General features: G+C 42.9%; 1 protein-coding gene across 3 annotated transcripts in view; it reads left to right on the forward strand.

The window, feature by feature from the left end:
* Positions 1-18645, forward strand: part of LOC147898795 (transducin family protein / WD-40 repeat family protein) — a 48052-nt gene that overhangs the window by 14977 nt on the left and 14430 nt on the right. For all 3 annotated transcript variants that reach the window (XM_087378798.1, XM_087378799.1, XM_087378796.1), the window contains exons 6-9: positions 17271-17379; positions 17539-17596; positions 17699-17796; positions 17891-18010. In XM_087378798.1, coding sequence (XP_087234924.1) covers positions 17271-17379; positions 17539-17596; positions 17699-17796; positions 17891-18010 — 385 coding nt within the window. The remainder of the gene's footprint in view (positions 1-17270; positions 17380-17538; positions 17597-17698; positions 17797-17890; positions 18011-18645) is intronic.

Here is an 18645-nt window from a genome sequence, read left to right on the forward strand (position 1 = left end):
TACTTTTGTGGGCACTTTTGTAATCATGTGTGATGCTTCTTGTCAAAGAATTGCAACTCAATATTGGAGGGGACTTGGTTTTAATCCCTCACAAAGGCCGAAACCTGAGGTAGATAATATGGTTCCATCTTCATGTTTGCAATCTCCACGCACACCACATAAGAACATTCGAAGATATGTTCCACATACATTTTTGGGAGCTGTAGCACCCCTTTTGTTGAATCTCTCATAGACTGCATTCCATCGTCCAGACAATAGTCACTATGGCCTACCTCGCGAAGTCCTGATCCAGGATGCATCAACTTATATTCGTTATATTTTTTAAAAATTGTCTTACGAGTCTACCTTAAGCTAAAGGTCGAGAGGAAATTCTCAAAAAATATATCTAGATGAAGTTGTGAATTTTTGGCTAATACATCAAAAGGACACTTTTATGTCTTGTTTTGCTACTAAAGTAGTGTTAAAGACTTGTACTTGGTTGATTCATTAGTAGACAGCTTTTTGTGACTTTATGTGGGTGTATCTTAAAAGATGGGGGTTTTCATTTTCCGAGCAAAAAACCTCCGAGCGACGAGCGGACAAGAGGTGGGAGGGGTCAAAATATATAAGCTCAAGTCATTTTTGGGAAGCACAAAATTTTAAATTATTTCAAGGAATATGTTAGTAAATTTGCAATATTGATGAATAGAGATAGATATAAATATACCTTTATATAATATTCATATATAATCTCCAAATGGCGACTTATTTTATGACTTTCAAATATCCTTTCTTTTCCTTTCACCATTGATTGGATCATAAAATTTTGAGCAAATATTCTTTTTACAGCTCCTCAGGATGAGCTAAGAACAATATATAACGTCTTTTTAATAGATCCTCTAAGTGTATTTTGCTAGAGGAATATGGTTTGAAGAGCTTGTTCCAAGACTATTTCGTCGGCGGAATACCCTTGGAGAGCCTACAAATAATGGGTCATAACTTTTGCTCCTTAGCTCAGATTGAAGAGCTGTAAAAAGGAAAAATATTCAAAATTTCATGATCTATGCAATGGTGGGTTAAAATTATAATTTTTATAGTTATAGAAGAGATAAATTGGAAATTTCAAGATGTATATGAGAGTTACAACTTTTTCCTAATTCATATTATGGTACGAAGGAGTTCGGTAGGGACCACATTTCCTTAAAAGTACTTAGGTTTGGAGAATTGGGAATGTTTTTAAAATACCTCCCTTGCTTTCCCATATTTGATAATGTATTAGAGATTAATTTATGATTGATAGTAATGGCTTTAATTATGAGATTTTTAATATCCTTTTCCTACTCATCCAAGGAATATGGTATACATTGTTACTGAGAGCTTCTCAATACTTCAAATATGGGATTGCTAAAGCTAATGGAAACTCTTTTAAATCAATGGAATTACCATAATTCTCAAAAGAGAGTATGGTAGGGAGGGATTTATAGGAGTTTCTAAAGTGTTCACTATTTGTTCATATGTAGTTGATGTTCTCTAAAAGAGGGGTTATAAGGATAAATAAGTAAGTATATGGTTCCATAAATGAGAAATTAAGAAAGAATTGTATATTCCTTTGAGAAATATACTAGCATGGTTGGTGCCAAACATTATCGCTCGGACTTTTCTGCTCGTAGGTTTTTGCTCGAAAAATGTGCACATCCCTTAAAAGATAAATATGGTTTTGTGTTTTGGTAGAATTTATTTGGTATAGTTGCAAACATTATTTGAAATTGAGAGCATAGTTTATACTATGGTCTATACCCACTGCTGCTAATGACGTCAGTGGGGATGTCATAGTAGCTAGTCCCTACTATGCGTGGAGTTTATGGTTTTCAACCTTATGAGTGACTATCATGATATTGAAACTGCACACTGTGTTCTGTTTTTAGAGATGAGTTTGGGTATGTTCCTGGATTCATCTAGATATATATTATTGAAGTTGAACTATTATATTTGGTTTTGAGAAGCCCTTTGTTTTAGACTTGTATTAGTGGGGTTTCTTGGGGTATGTCTTATCCCTTTGCAATTGTTATCGTTACAAATAAAAATTGAAGCATAGGTTGAAGGGTACTCTCAATATTTTGAATCTCCCGTTTCAAGTCTAAGGCTGGTAAACATTGTATGCCCACAAGTCCAGCATGGGTTCTGGAGACTCTAGACTGCAGATTTTTGGCAAAAGTTGCAGTGGGTTTTGCTGTTGGGTATTTCCTTCAAACGTTGTGTTGGCTTGCACAAGGAGACTACAACTACAATTTGGAAAAATCAATAAGCACATATTGCTTGCTTGTGTATTCAATAACAATATTAATTTTGTTTATGTCCTTAGACACTTGCAGCTGAGCTTATCTCTTTGTTGAGAAGGTCAATGCTCCATCCTCTGTTACCCTTCACTGTAGCTTAGTTGCTCACCTGTGAGGCCGCTGAATGAGGAGAAGCCATGAGCATGTGGTGAAGATGAGATGCATAGGCATCTGTATGCATCCATCATCTTGATGAGATGGGCTTGCGTGTTCTGGCTGTCCAGACACCTTTATGCATCCATAAGGATTAGAGCCTGAGGGGGCACCAAGCCTCATGGACAGCCCTCCAAGGTGCTGATTTTGCACGCTGTATATGTGGCAGCTGTCTGGCACTGATGTGGCGGATTGATGGAAAGTGCTGATGTGGCAGACACCACGTGGACACGTACAGAAGCTGCTGATGTGGTAAACAGCCACACCGGAATGTGGCAGCATACGATGCTGCTGATGTGGTGATGTCGCAGGGGATGCATGAGCAAGTCGGCCTGCCATGTGGAAGGCCAGCCAGGTTGGCTACAAAAGCATAGTGCATCCTTGCGATTAGTTTATTCACCTCTTATCTCCGGAGTTGTGCAAGGAAAGGTACTGACATCCAAAGGAGGAGAGTGTGGTTTCCAAGAGTACTATTTCCTGGTGAGATTCATTTTCATGATTAGGCTGTGTTTATACAGATCTACTCTCTCTCTCTCTCTCTCTCTCTCTCTCTCTCTCGCTCTCTCGCATGAACTATTTTTGTTAAAGATTGTGTCCGCTTTGTGCATCACATGCATGGTTAATCTCTCTCTCTCTCTCTCTCTCTCTCTCTCTCTCTCATAGTGGGCCACACTTAGTACACACTAAGTTGGGTGCAATATTAAATTGGGAAGAAAAAGTTTTTGTTATATTAGGATATCATCATCATCATCATAAGTATTTACATGTTCTTTGGTAAAGAATAACCAGCCCCCATGGGGAGAGTTTCATCAAAACATTTCTGAGTAAAACATAAACAGTAGTAGCAAAATCAAAAGAGAGGGACATAGGAGTCCTCAGTGTCATCTGTATTGTCATCATTGAAGTAATCAGAGTAATTGAAACTCTCTGAATCTCCAGAGCTATCAGTGTCATTTGCTTTGGCTTCACAAGGTAAGTCAGGTTCCTTTTTGACCTTTGTGGAGGGTACTTGATTAAGAAACTCAGTGATCTCAGCAGGGACTTCAAAGGATGTGGAATTATCAATCCTAAAGCAGCTTTGAGTGTGTTCTTGTAAGTCAGCATTAAAGATGGCAACCTCTGCTTGGAAAGTGTGGATCAGTTCTATGATTTTCTTATGGTCCTGTTCAGCCAGTTAACAAACAGTAAGTCAGCTTGCTAAATAACTTGATTAATCTGAAGATTATTCTTGGTTACCCATATAAACCAAAGTGCATGTGCTCTTAGGGGTGACCAAGTGTCCTGTTTTGTCCTTGAAGAGTCTCCAAGCAAGATGGCTTTCCAATTCACTGGCTCCCCTGTCTCCAGTTGGACTATTTTCCATACCTTTCTAGCCACTGGACAAGCCACAAAGAGATGGAAGATACCTTCATTAGTAGAGAGACAATTCATACATTTACCATTACCCTTCCCAATCCTGAGTCCTCTGATAGTGGTCCACACAGCTTTATGCAATATGAGCCACATCAAGGCAGATAGTTTGTCCGGAAATGAAGGAGATCAGATGGCACAGAACCTGAATTTCCATTTCTCTTTGGAGTCATGAAGTTTCCACTTGTTATTAAGAACCCTACAGAGATCACCCATGTCCCTGCTTGGTGTGGATATGGGGAAGAAAGAGGAACTTTCCACCTAGCTGAACTCCCTACTGTAGATAAGGAAAGATCCCCTCTTCCATTGTTGGCTGCCACTTCAAAGTTGTAATCTACTCATTATAGCAAGTGGCTGGCTTTTGTTGTTTAGACTGAACTCTCTCCTAATCTCTACCCAAGTCTTCCACCTTAGTTCAAATCTATTCCACAGTTGCCCCCAGCTTTGCAAACCCTTTTTAAATAGAAGAGCTGCCTTGGCTATCTCTTCATTAGAAAGAACAGCTTTTTTGAAAATAACAGAAATCCAAATTGAATCCAAGGTCATAAAGGCACCTTTATCTGAAAAGACAATTTGGCTTTTAATCCCTTCAAAAGCTATCCAAAGAGAGACCCAAAGCTGGCTGCCTTTAGGTTTGCAGGGTTCTGGGTTACAAATAGCTGATAGCATGGGGTAGTTTTTCCACTTGAGAACTCTGAGGGGTCTTAGGGAGCTGACATTCCTAAGGAGAAGTTGAGCCGAGCCTTCTATATTGTTTAGGATTGCCTTTAAAATTCAGGTTGAGAAGAGTTTTAGAGTAGCCTGTTCTATGTCAATAACTCCTAATCCACCCTCTTGCCGGGGTTTAGTCCCACCTGAACTTGGGTATCTTGCCTCCCCACATAAAAGATATGCAAGTTTTTATGAATCTGTTAATTTCAGCTTTGGAGGGGGACCAAGTTGTGAGGTAGAAGATAACAATAGGATAAATGCAATGGTTAAGAACAGTTCTTCTTCTTGCCAGAGTACCCTGAAATCCTCTCCATTTCTCCATCTTGTTTTGGAATCTGTTCATGAAGTAGTCCCACCTTTGCTCGAGGGAAATATCAAACCCCATGGGGATACCCAGCAGCCTGAAGACTGAGCCATGCTCGACTCTTTGGCATCCCATCCCTTCCAACACTTGCTGTTCATCACCTTTGAGCATTGCATATCCAATTTTAGAGTGATTGATTTTGGACCTAGAGGCTTTGCAAAAAATATCTAAAGACTCCATGGCCACCTTGATATATCGTGACTCATTCTTGAGGGTTAAGTTTGTATCATCAGCAAACTGTTGACAGATAAGATGCTTGCCTGAGGGTAGCTCAATATTTTTCAACTTGTTTTCTTAGCTTTGTTGATGGAGAAGCCATCCCAGGGAGTCCGCTGCAATTGCAAAGAGTAAAGGGGCAATAGGGCACTCCTGCCTTATAGATCTTTAAGCTCAAATGGTTGGCTCATGATCCCATTAACACAAATCTTTGCTGTAGCATTTGTGAGGAGGAGTTTGATAAAAGAAATGTAAAGGGGGCCAAGATCCATATCAGCCAGAGCTTGGATGATGAACTCCCATTCAAGTCTATCATAAGCCTTGTCAAAGTCAGCCTTCAAGAAGCATATGTCCTGTTTTGTTTCTCTAGCATACTCACATCCCTCCCAAATGTTGATGATAGCTTCAAGTAAATGTCTGCCCTTTATGAAGCCTTTTTGCTTTGGTAGGATCCACTTGGCCATTCCATTTTTAATCCTCAGAGCGAGAGCTTTAGCAAAGATTTTATAGCTACAGTTGAGCATAGTAAGAGGTCTCCAGTTCCTTAGCTCAGTCTTATCTCCTTCCTTAGGAATAAGTTTTATAACACCACCATTGATATGTGTAGGCAGGAACCCACTTTCAACACTTTTCTGCCATAAGAGAAGGAGGTATGGGCCAACAGTGGACCATAGAATTCAATTGGTAGTCCATCCTCTCTTGGTGTTTTACTACCATCAGCCATCACCTTGATAGCTTCAAAGAGCTCCTTTATAGTCAGAGGTTTCTCCAAGTACTTGTTATCAAAGCTAAGAATAGTGCTTTTTCTAGCTTCCTTGCAAAGTTCTCTGGCTTTAATCACTTCATTGTCTACTTGAATGGTGGAGGACAGTAGACTCTGAAAATGAAGCTGGATGAGGTCAATGTTCTCCTCATTAGAAAGGGCCAAAGAGTTGTCAGCTTTTCTAAGAAGGGATACCTCTTCATTAGACCTTTTCCTTCTTATACTTTTGAAGTATTCCTTGGTAGGTCTGTCAGCTTTGCCAGCCCACCAATCTCTGAAGTATACCTTAGAGTCATTTAGAAGAATCTGCTCTTGAATCCTAAACTCATTTCTTTTGAGCACCAAGTCAGCCTGTGCCTGAGGGTCTCCCTGTCTAGCTAGGGTCTCCAGGGTAGTAATCATGCTCTGAATGCTATCCATCCTCTTTGCCCTAATTTTAGCTCTATCCTTTCTAGCTTTTCAGAGGAACTTTTGAGTCTGGTTAACTGCAGTATACCAGGATTCACTGGTAGAAGGAGACTCAGTGAAAGCCTTGAGCCAAATAAGTTTAACACCTTCTTGAACACTCCTTAAGTCAAAAAATTTGGGATCAGCCTTAAACCATGATGTGGTTTTTTGGCCCAGGCCAAAGTCACACTTGAGCAGGATTGGCTTGTGGTCTGAAAGAAAGAAAGAGGAAAAGACCTGGGTCTGGCAAGAGCTGGTTTGGCTAACTAGATCTTGTGAGACATATATCGTGTCCAGTCTGGCCTCTCTTGTGTTGACCCCCATTTGATTGTTTGATCATGTGAAGGTGTCCTTCATCCCCATGTCCACTAGACTTAGCTCTTCTTTCAAGTCCTCCCAGCAAGTCAGTTCTTTGCCTCTGATGATTGTTCCTTTACCCATCCATTTGTCCTTGGAGGTTTCCACCATGTTAAAGTCACCAGCCACAAAACATTTATTTCCTGTTAGTAGGAGTGATTTTCAGCTAGCCATTCTTTCCTGTGAACTGTTAGAAGCATAAAGTGACACCACTGAGAATGCTTGTCCATGTATCATGCATTAAACCATAATCCATCTGTTCTGTGTATCCACTTCCACATCCAAAATACCCTGAGCATAGTTAGATAGTATACCAATTGCTACCCCACCCTTGTCCTCCTCATGGTCAGTGAAGTACCATTTCTTTCTGTTGTCAATAACAGTCAGTCTTTTCTCCAAAAAAGGTTCAGAGACTTTAACTTCTTGCAAAGTAAGGAAAGTAGGAGAAAGAGCATTAGTTCTTAACCAATAAGCTAACTCTCCTTCTCTGCCAAGGTCAGTGAGACCTCTGACATTGAGTGAGAGGATGGCTATTGGTTTACTTGACATTCTTCTTAGTTCCCTTTCTAGGCTTGGGATTGGGGCTGTTTATCTGAGGGGAGGCATTTTTTCCTTGAGAGAGTTTTCTCTTGCTTTGTACCTGAGTAAAAGCCTTACCTTGGTCAGCAGTATCCTTTTCAGCCCCCATATCTTGATCACCTCCTAGGTCTTCCTCACTAATTTTTGAAGAGGCCATCTTATCCTCTTTGTTTATATTCTCCTCAAAATCTTTTGACGAGCTTGCTTCAATCTGAGAGTCAATGTCCAAGTTTTGATTTTTTCTTATCCATTCCTCAGTTTCACTGTCTGTCAGGGTGTCAAAAGCATTGTTCAGAGCTATGGTGTCATCAATCATCCCTTTGCCTTTATCCTGGGGGAGCAAGGGTTTGACAGAGTTTATCTTTTGGAGAAGAGTTTTTTCAGTTGAAACTGAGTTGGGGATCCCTTTTTCAGCTTGTTTACTGCTGGTTGGTGCAGCATCGTTGGGCTTAGCTTTGGTCCTCCTCTGTGGGCAGTTCTTAACTGCATGACTAGAGAGTCTACATGACTAGAGAATTTGAAAGATTTTTGTAGAGAAGGGGTTGTTCCCTGTACACACTTCCATTCCTGTTGACCATAACCAAGGTGTTGGGAAGGTCCTCAGCAATATCCATCTTAATACACACTTGTGGGTTAGCTCTAGGATTGATGAAGTTTTCCTTCTCAACTCTAACTACCTCACCCAAACAGTTGCACAAGGAAGCTAGTTGGTTGCAGAGAGAGAGAGGGGCAGATCTGGGAGCTCTACCCACACAGGAGTAACAGTGGATCTAGGGAGATCGGGGTTAAAGTTGTGCTTTCACTTCTCTAAGTAGAGTGGTTGGTGTCTGACAGTTCAGAGAGTGCAGTTGAGAGCCTTGGAGGCCATGCTTGGAGGCTCAAATAGAAAGACAAAGAAGCCTTTCCTTAGAAATCTAACATTGGTAACACTAATGCCTTGTCTAACCCAATTTGCTCTTACCCAATTCTCTATGAAGGCTAGAGGAGGTCTAGGCCCTAGGAGGAAACCAATTAATGCATGGGTACTAAGCCAATCAATGGAATCAGAGAGCAAGTCTTCATTGATGAAGGCAGCAATCTGCTTACCTCTTGTAGGTTCTTGGCCCTCACCACAAGTAGCCTCGTCTTCTTCAGCTGGTTTGATGCTGTCTTCTGGGGTCTGTGAGTCATTCTTTTTCTTCTCGCAGTGAAGGGGCTACTTGTTTCCTTCTTCTCCTTCCCCTTGGGATCCGTCGCTCCCGCTTCGGTGGATTTTGGCTCTTGGAGAAGTTCCAAAGGTTCCTCTTTCACCTCCTTTGCTACGATTGAAGAGCTTTGAACTGCTATGGGGGGATCTGGTTTCTTGTGGGTTGGGGGCTGAAGTAGAGGCAACAAGTCCTTCTTTGGCCTCCTCTGTCCTTCTTGAGCTGGCAAAGCGAGTAGTAAGCTTCTTTCTCGTTGGGAGGGAGAAGAACCCTCCTCTAGCTTTCTGAGCAGTAGCCGAGTAAGATATCGTGGCGCCTCCCCTCCCAGCTTTGAAATTTGGCGACGCGTGTCCATTCTTTTCCTATGGTGTTGGCTTTTCACTCAAGGTGGGAGAAAGTCTGTCTTGTCTGAGGGTCCTTGAGCCCCTTTTAAGGCTCGACTGGCGGAGGTTGCCAGGGAGTGTTCTTTCTCTGGGGAGTCCTGGAAATGTGTTTTCAATGGTTACATCAGAAGACCAATTTGACTGGGATCGATGATCCTGTCAATTCAGGCTCTTAGTTCTGTTTGCTGACACCAAATCTTCATTATAGTCATTTCCCAGACCTTGTCCTTTGTGAGCACTCAGTGGTGGGCGGGGGGAATCTAGTGTGTAATCTTCCGTCTTCCTCTCCATCTCCTTCGTCAATTTCCATCATAGCTGTAAGTAAAACTGTATTATTAAATTGGTTTCACCTCAGAGGTTGACAATATATCACTGTTAGAGGTTTTGTGTTTGATATTTATTAGCTTGAACTGGATGATGCCTTTGGGGCCCCCATTTTGGATGGGCAAGGCTTTCAAGCTTGCAGAAAATTTTCAGGTCTGAAAAGAATGCGGGCAGAACTGAGAAGACTGACTAGACGGGTTTTTGTCGGTGGCCTAAGGCTGACAAAAGACCATGCTCTGTGTTCATCAAAAGCAGACATATGAGCTTGTTGGCATATTCTCTGGTTGATGGAACAACAAAAATCTAAATTTGTATGATTGGACATATTCTAGTCTTACAAAGGTATATTCTCTGGTTGATGGAGTTGGAGAGGCACGGATTCCTCAGGCCTTGTGCAATCCACCTAGCAGGCCCTCTGTGCTGCAAGATAGCACGCAATTAACATGGTAGAGTGGTATTGTTGAAGCTTTCAATGCTAAGCAAGAATGCAGGTTCTTACTGCACAAGTTTCTACCCACAAGTCTTCTATAAAAGGAGGGTCTTGGCACATGAGAGCAGAGGCATGAATGTTAGAATTATTATTATATTCTAGGCTGTGGCCAATGTAATGTAATAAGTGGGTTAGGGGCACTTTTCCCTCTTAGAGGTTTTTTTTCCTAACCACAGTCTAATCCCTAACTACGGTTAGTGATTAGATAGGGTTTTGTCACTTAGACAAAACCCCTCATCTTTTCTTTGTACTTCACTTCATTCAGTCCACTATTGAGTGACCTATGTTCAGCTCACTCTCTCTTGCTCGCTCTTGCTCTCCTCCTTTCTCACATTTGGTAATAGAGCAGTGTCTTCTTCTCGGACCTGCTCCCAGCTCCCGCATCTGCTCTCAGTTCTCAGCTCTCAGATCCTGTCCATACAGCTCACGCACTTCAGCCCGCTCCAGCTCGAGATCATCATTCCGTACAGCCCGTACGACTACGGATTCTGTACCGTCGTACGGTTCTGCTCACATCTGGCGTCAGGTCCAGACGTCTGTACAGCTCCCGTGCCACCATTCCGTACAGCTCCGTGTACTGCAGTGCCGTACAGGTCGCCGTACAGCCGGCGCTATTCCGTCTGTACTGATTGCTAGTCGTCTGTACACCCGCAACATTACAGCTCGTGGTCAGCATCTGTACTGCTCGTGGGATTCTGTACAGCATCTGCGTCAGTGCCATCCATACCATCGCACCAGCTCCGTACACATTTGGTGTCCGTACATTCTGCAAGTTTTTACCTTGCAGGTGAATCTTGTAGGTGGTTTTTGTGGCATGCATTTTTTGTAGACGGCTCCATTGCTTGGCTTAGATCTTGCAGAGAATTTGGGGCATTCTGTATTTGTGGGCAGACATTGTAGTTAGTTTGCAAGTGTTGAAGAAATGTGGGGCTTTTGGTTTTACACTGCAATTTTACAGTGAAATTTGGGGCTTTTGTAGGCAGAGTGCAAATTTTGCAACATTTGGGGCTTTCAGTCTATTTGCCCTCTTTTGTATGCAATTTCCCACAAGAAATTGGGGCTTTTGCATTTGGGTTGCAATTTTGCAATTGAAAGAGCATTTTGGAGGTTTGCAAGCAATTCTAGACTCAGTGTGAGTCAATTTGCAGACTTTTGCCACTTTTTGCAGTTTTTATTTGCAGATTTTTGAGCAATTAGCAGAGCATTGTGGTGCACTTCGAGCCTTTGATAGGCTGTGATAGTATTTGTCACTGTGAGCAGATTTTCTTTGGCAGATATTACTTGTGCATTTTGCATCCGAGGAAGGGATTTTACTTTGTTCAGTTTGCTGTATTTTTGAGTTTATCTGGCAAAAATGGCTCAGAACAACCCCAATGAGGTGTTTGGAGTCCTCACACAGGGGGATAAGTTGGATGGCACCAACTACTCCTTATGGTTTGCAACATCTTGGTTGGCAGGCATCTCTGGGATTATGTCAATTGAGATGAAGCAAGGCCAAATACAGTGGCTACACCTGTCACTCCTACAGTTGGAGGCAGGGGTAGAGGTCAAAATGCAGCACAAGTAGTTGGAGCTGCTGCTCTAGGGGCTCCCATAACAGAACATAAAAGATGGGATTCTAGAGATGCACAAGCTCTATCAGTGATTTCTCTTTTTGTCAAGAGGTTCATGATTCCTCACATTCGGTCATGCAAGACATCAAAGGCAGCTTGGGAGATATTGGAGAGTATGTTTGCAAGAAGAAATGATGCTAGAGTTTCCTTTCTGTAGCGAGAGCTTTCCGATACGCATATGGATGAGGGAGATTCCATGAATACTCACCTCACAAAGCTTCATGATTTGAGGGAGCAATTGTTGAATATTGATGAAGTCATTCCGGATTCAGAGATGATTACCACCACTCTGAATTCTCTTCCTTAGTCCTATATTAGTTTCCACACCTCGCTGAATTTGTCATTGAGGGGGGCAGCAATCGTCTCTTTTTTCATGAGTTGCTAGGGCTTCTGTTGCAGGAGGAGCAGACACGAAGAAATATGGCAACACGGGTTGGTGAGCATGCCATGCTTTCAAGCCCAAGGGAAAAGGGCAGCAAAAGCAACATGCGAGTCAGCCTGCACATCAGCATAAAGCTGATTCAGGACCACCCTCTTACAAGGCTAAGGGTGATGTAGATAAGCCTAGAAAGAAGGGCATTTGTCACTACTGCAAGAAGCCAGGTGATTATATTGGTGAATGTAAGAAGCGCATAGCTAAAGAAAAGAAAATGGATTCAGGTATGGCTGTGTCAAATGCATTAGCTCCTCATTCACATGATGGGGGAGATGCTACAACCAACTTGATGGAAGAGCACTATTGAGGATGACCCTTATGCTTTCTTGACTTGCAGTTATGATCCTTCAAAGGATGCATGCTCTCTCAGTGTCAATGAGACACTGAATACTTGGTATTTTGATATTGGTGCTTCAAAGCTTATCACTTCTAATAAGAGCCTTTTTGCATCTCTGCACCACCTACTAAAAAGAAGGTGACTTAGGGTTGCATCCTTGGCAAGATGCATAGATTTCCTTTCAGGAAGGATGATGCAGTGAGAGCTACACGCAAATTACAGGTCATTCACAGTGATGTCTGCGGTCCCATGAGGACACCTACTTTTGGAGGTTATCTTTATTATGTTACATTCATAGATGACTTTACCAACTACACTTGGGTCTATGGTCTTTAGGCAAAATCAGAAGTGTTTATGCATTTTAAACACTTTGTGGCTATGGTTGAGAATGAGACAGGACTCAAGGTGCAGACTCTTCGCAGAGATAGAGGGAGGGAGTATATGTCTCATGAGTTTGAGGCATTTTTAAAGGAGAAAGGCATCACGCATCAGTTTACAGTGAGGCTTACACCTCAACAAAATGGTAAAGTTAAGCGCAAGAATCGCACTCTTATGGAGATGGATAGATGCATGCTTACCAGTAAAAAGTTCCCTCACAGGTTTTGGCTTGAAGGTCTCATGTGTGCAAACTATGTTTTGAATTGGGCTCCCACAAAGGCTTTGAGGACAATCACTCCCTATGAGGAATGGCATGGGAGAAAGCCTTTCGTGGTTCACTTCAGAGTTTTTGGTTGTGTTGCATATGCCCACATGCCTGTGGAGTTTCGACACAAGTTGTCTGATAAGGCACTTAAATGCATTTTTGTTGGGTATAGTGCACAAAGCAAAGGCTATCGTCTCTACAATCCTGCTTCACGCAAGATTTTTGTTAGTAGAGATGTTATATTTTCAGAGAATTCAGCACATACACATGCAGAATTTAATATTTCAGTTTCTTCTGATGATGTTTTTGAGGGGATGCTTCCTATAGCATTTGGTTCCCCAGCTGAGGTTCATGCTGAAAATCAGAATTTACAGCAACCTCCTCTTGATCCACATGCCCCGATTCAGCCACCGGTTGATTTTGTACCTTCACAGGGTGTGGATGAAGTTGTTAGGCAAGAGATTCAAGAGATACATGCAGCCAAAACAGTCCCAAATTGGTTGCTACAGACTCTCGGGGAGAGTAGGCTTGAGGCCCCATTGCTTGGCAAGACTCGTAGTGCAGTAAGGCACGCAGGGGGTGCTCTTTCAGTTGAGACAGCTTATGTAGGTACTCTTCTTGATGAAGAAGAACGTGACTCTTTTGAAGAAGCAAATGATAATGTGCATTTGATGCATGCCATGCACAATGAATTACAGTCCATTGAGAAAAATCAGACTTGGGATGTTGTGGATTTGCCACCAGGGAACCATGCCATTGTAACCAAGTGGGTTTTCAAGGTGAAAAGGAAGCCAAATGGGTCCATAGATAGGTACAAGCCAAGGCTGGCTACCAAAGGCTATGCACAGAAAAAGGGCATAGATTATGAGGAGACTTTTGCTCCTACATCCCAGATGACTACCATATGGTCAGTTATTGCAATGGCTGCAAATTTTATTTGGAATGTCCATCAGTTGGACATAAAAACAGCTTTCCTTAATGGGGACTTGCAGGAAGAGATTTATGTCAAACAACCTCCTGGATTTGAACTTTCTGGCAATGCACTTTAGGTTTGTACTTGTGGCATGACAAGAATAACACCATATCTATAGTGTTTTTTGGTTTTTGGTTTGGGTGCACATTCTATGTTGGTATTGTATTTTTGGTGCTACGTGGTTGGTAAAGTATTTGTGCGGACTTTCGAGACAAACCTAGAGGGTATGGGGTGGAAGTATCAAAAGGGTGCACAACACCACTTCTCTAGGAAAAGGTATATCATGAAAGTTCATTGGAATCAATCTCAAAACTATAAGCTTGTGGGTTTGAACTCAGGAAAAAATCATATTCTGGGTGAAGTTTCATATATTCATCATCTCACTACATTATAATGTGGTATACAATTAGTATGTCTGTAATACTACAATTAGTATGTGTGTATCCTTTTCTCTTCTCATTCTCTCCCACCTTCTCTAGTAGTTGTCATGTAGCTTTTGGTCCCTAGGTAGCTTACCATGGTGTAAAAGAGAAGAAGGCAAAGATTGAAATGTTAATGCAATCACTCAAGATACTACAAAAAGGATACACGTGGTAGATATAATGCTTCAAAGAGGTGACATTACATAGAAAAGGAAATGAAAAAATAGAAAATCATGATATGGAATAGAATTCCAATTAGCAAATTTATGTCATTTGAAAGAGAAGAAGGTTAAGGTTGGATGTTGCAAGTAAGGGGTTACATAATAGTCCCATGGAAAGCACCCTCTACATCAAGAAGGATGGGGGGGATATTTTGGTCATCATTCTTTATGTAGATGACATGTTGCTCACAGGGTCAAATGAGGCAATAATTGCAGATTTCAAAGCCCAGTTAAAAGCTGAATTTGATATTAGAAATTTGGGCATGTTAAATTTTTGTTTGGGGATCCAGTTTATACAAGACAAGCGTGGCATCGTTATGTCTCAATCCACTTATGTGCAGAAGCTCTTGGATAGGTTCAACATGCATGATTGTAAGCCTATAGCCACTCCCATGGAGCCGGGGCTGAAGCTTACTATGTATGATGCAGGTAAATCAGTGGATGCACACTTTACAGCCAGGCTATTGGATGCCTCATATACTTGTGCAATACACGGCCCGATATTCAGTATGCAGTATCTCAAGTGAGCAGATATATGTGTTAGAAATGACCCAATAGAGGGTACGCACAGCGGAACACTGATAGTAATGCCCAAGAGCTCACACAATGTGGTGTGGGGTGTGGAATCACAAACTTCTTAACTTATGTGCATAGACGTGCAAGCCAGTAAATAGACAATGCTCATAGACAAATATAGAGGAACGCTTTATATTTTCGTCCGTTCAGAAACTAGGACAGGATACAATACCAAAAGGTCCTTCTACTACAAGTCTGGCACTTCTAGATCTTTGAGCCCGCGTGCTCCACCTCGAGCATATGTAGACTCTCTGTCTAGATCCCTTCCACCTTGCTGTCCGGAAGCCAGCCTAGGTGGGCAGCCACTCTAGCTTAGTCTGCAGCTTCTCCTAGGTGACCTTGTACTCTTGAATGTAGGCTTAAGGCTCCCCCTTTACTGCTCTTGTCTGCTGTCCTGAGGGCTGCTCCAAGTTATCATGATCACAACACCTTGCTGCCCTAGAAGACAGCCAAGGTCCAGCCTATAGGGAACTCAGTCTGCAGCACACCTTCCACTCTCCCTCACCCCCAGTGTGAGGCCCAAGGGAGTGGCTTCTGGCTGCTCCTGTTTGCTCCTTTCCTTGCTGAATGTTGGATGATTTATGAGGCCCAAGGCCTCTCCTTTTATAGGGCACAAGGCCCTTTCAAATGGACCGACCAGCCAGCCCTAACTGGGTCGACTGGACCAACTTGGTTGGCTGGCCCAACCGACCTGGTCGGTTCAGCCCAACCAGCCCCATTAAGGGCCGTTTGTTGGCCCCTTCCAGTACAGCCCATAGGTCCCGCCCTTTTCCAGGCCCTTCTACAGGTCGCAATCCTGCCCACAAGGCACGCTTTGGCTCCTGCTATGCTGCGCCATGTGCCAGTTCTGCTTGCAGGTCATGTCCCTGCCTGTAGACACCCGCCATGCTGCCGTATAGGGGCCGTACCTGTCCGTACAGGTCCTGGCCTGTCCTGCCACCTTTTGTGCCTCTGCCAAGCTCTTGTGCTGCCACACCACCTGCTGTACACTGCCCTGTAGCAGTCCGTACTGATACGTACAATGGTGCCATGTGCAGGTATGTCTTGAGCTCTGCTGCCCACATGACAGCCTTGCTGCTGTCCATGTTACAGCCCCCTCCCTTTCTCTTCTCTCTGGGCATCTTCTGCCCTAGGTCTCCCTCCCCCACGCTCTCCTCATATGGGGGCTTACAAATGGGGCATTCCAACAATATGCACAGCCCAAAGACAACACATTGACAGGTTGTAAAACACATATTCCGTTATTTGCAAGGCACAAAGTCTTATGTTTCCCAACGGGGGTGACTTGCAGATGCATGCTTACAGTGATTCAGATTGGGCTGGAGACTATGATACCAGGCAGTCCACTAGTGGTAATTGTTTCTTTTTGGACAAAGCTTGCATTTCTTGTTTGAGCAAGAAGCAATCTACAGTGGCTATTTCCTCATGTGAAGCTGAGTACAGGGCAGCTTTCACAGCAACAGTTGAATGTGTTTCGCTGATCTTCGTCTCTTATTGGAGGGTCCTTCTCTAATTCTCACTGATAGTCAGAGTGCTATAGCAGTGGCAAAGAATCTTGTATTTCATGCTCGCACGAAGCACATTGAGGTTCATTATCATTATGTTAGAGAGAAGTTGCATGGAGGGGATATCAGTATGATCTATGTTTCAACACATGACAATGTTGCAGACATCTTCACCAAAGCACTTCCACGTGAGAAGGCATGTCGAAGTGCCCTAAGCTTATCTCCTTTTGGTGATTGATCACTACCTTGTACACCACATTGGCACTGCAGGGGGATGTTAGAATTATTATTATATTCTAGGCAGTGGTCAATGTAATGTAATAAGTGGGTTAGGGGCACTTTTTCCTCTTAGAGGTTTTTCCCCCTAACCACAGTCTAATCCCTGACTACGGTTAGTGATTAGATAGGGTTTTGTCACTTAGACAAAACCCCTCATCTCTTCTTAGCTCCAAGCTCTCATAGGGAAGTTTCTTTGTTTCTAATTCAGCCTGCTGAAGGAACTACAGGAAGGTGTGGGTTATATGCCTAAGGAGTGCGTGGTTAGCTTTAGTCTTGGAGGCTAGCCTTCCTCATCAGCAGGCCGATCCCTTTCCTTTAGAGGAGATGATAGAGTTTCAGCACATGTTTGTCTATGCTTTATCCAATAAGAGCACACACTTGTGTACACAGCACCTTGTCAATGCACAAACAATATAGTAGCAATTCATAGCATGTACATCTTATTGAGTTGTTTCTATGTGTAGACTCCCGAAGCACACATTCTTGATAAGTTTTGTGATGCTAAAGGTGAAGGAACTGCCTGAGCTTTTATTTACATTTACTCGTGATATGATGCGTTGTTTATGCAGTTTCACAGATCCCAATAGCAGGAGGCGCTGCTCAGCGCTGCAGTGGAATCCAGATTTGGCAACACAGATGATAGCTGCTTCAGACGATGACAGATCTCCTGCTCTTCAGGTAATCCTTACAGCTGCTTTGTCACTTCATTGCCAGGACTTACCTACATTGAAGCATGACTCCAATTTATGCAGAAAATGTATCCTTGGCTTGCCTGCTGTCACAAATGGATTCTTTTTTTAGTTATATTACAGCTTTGGAATGTAACCTGTGACACAGGTTTGGGATCTGCGTAACTCTGTTTCCCCAGTGAAGGAGCTTGTTGGACACACAAAAGGCATGTGACTTGGAAAGGCATCTCATTTCAGGATAATCTTTAGTCCCTATTTGCAGTTTCTATAATTTTTGTTCAATTGAGTTTCAAGTCTCAATTTTGCAGGTGTGCTGGCAATGGCATGGTGTCCTTGTGACAGTGCTTTCCTTTTAAGTTGTGGAAAGGATAATCGTACTATATGCTGGGATACTGTCTCTGGAGAGGTTCCTTTTCAGATTTTTTTGCAGAGTCTTTGTACAATTTTTAAAGCAAATCAAAGATTTCATTTATAGTGATATCCTTTGTTAAATACTGCAGATACTTTGTGAGCTCCCAGTTAGCAATAACTGGAACTTTAATGTCCAGTGGTCTCCACGTATAGCTGGTGTATTCTCTACATCTTCTTTTGATGGAAGGGTAAATCTTTATAACATTGAGGTAAGAGCCGATGCTTGCATTATCTTGTTCATGTTCTATATTATGTTTTTAAATGCTTGGGTTGGAACTCTCTCTTTTATCCTACAGTAGTGGTTGTGGACATCTGCTCACATACACGCTTAGGGAGGAAGGATTAAAGTCTTCAAACGACAAAAGAAACTCCATGAAACAATTGTGAATACAGTTGAATTAATTAATTTCTTCCCCTCTCCCTCCCCAATTCCGATTAATCTATGCCTCCCCCCCCCCAAATTAATCACTTCCCTATTCACAAATTAACCTATCGCGGCCCTGCTCTCCTCCCGCTGCCCTCCTCCTCTGCTCCCTTCTTCCTCCCCTCCCTCCTCCCTCCTCCCGCTTCCCACTCCTCCTCCTCCTTCCCTCCCCTTGCTCCCGCTTCCCACTCCTCCGCACTCCTCCTCCTTCCCCTACTCCTCCGCTCCCTCCTTCTCACTCCTCCGCTTCCTGCTTGCCCCTTCCCACTCTCCTCTCCCCCCTCCTCCCCTTCTTCCTCCTTAGTATTGGGAGGGCTTTACAAACCCCCTGCCTGTACTATACCGCTCCCCCCTCCTCTTGTAAGCAGGGGCGAACTTTCTCGAATCTGTGGCTTCTCGAAGAAGCCACCAATTAATTAA

This window comes from Dipteris shenzhenensis, chromosome 9 (genome assembly GCF_047967505.1).
Source record: "Dipteris shenzhenensis isolate YYH24624 ecotype China chromosome 9, Dip_SZ_1.0, whole genome shotgun sequence".
Lineage (NCBI taxonomy): Eukaryota > Viridiplantae > Streptophyta > Polypodiopsida > Gleicheniales > Dipteridaceae > Dipteris > Dipteris shenzhenensis.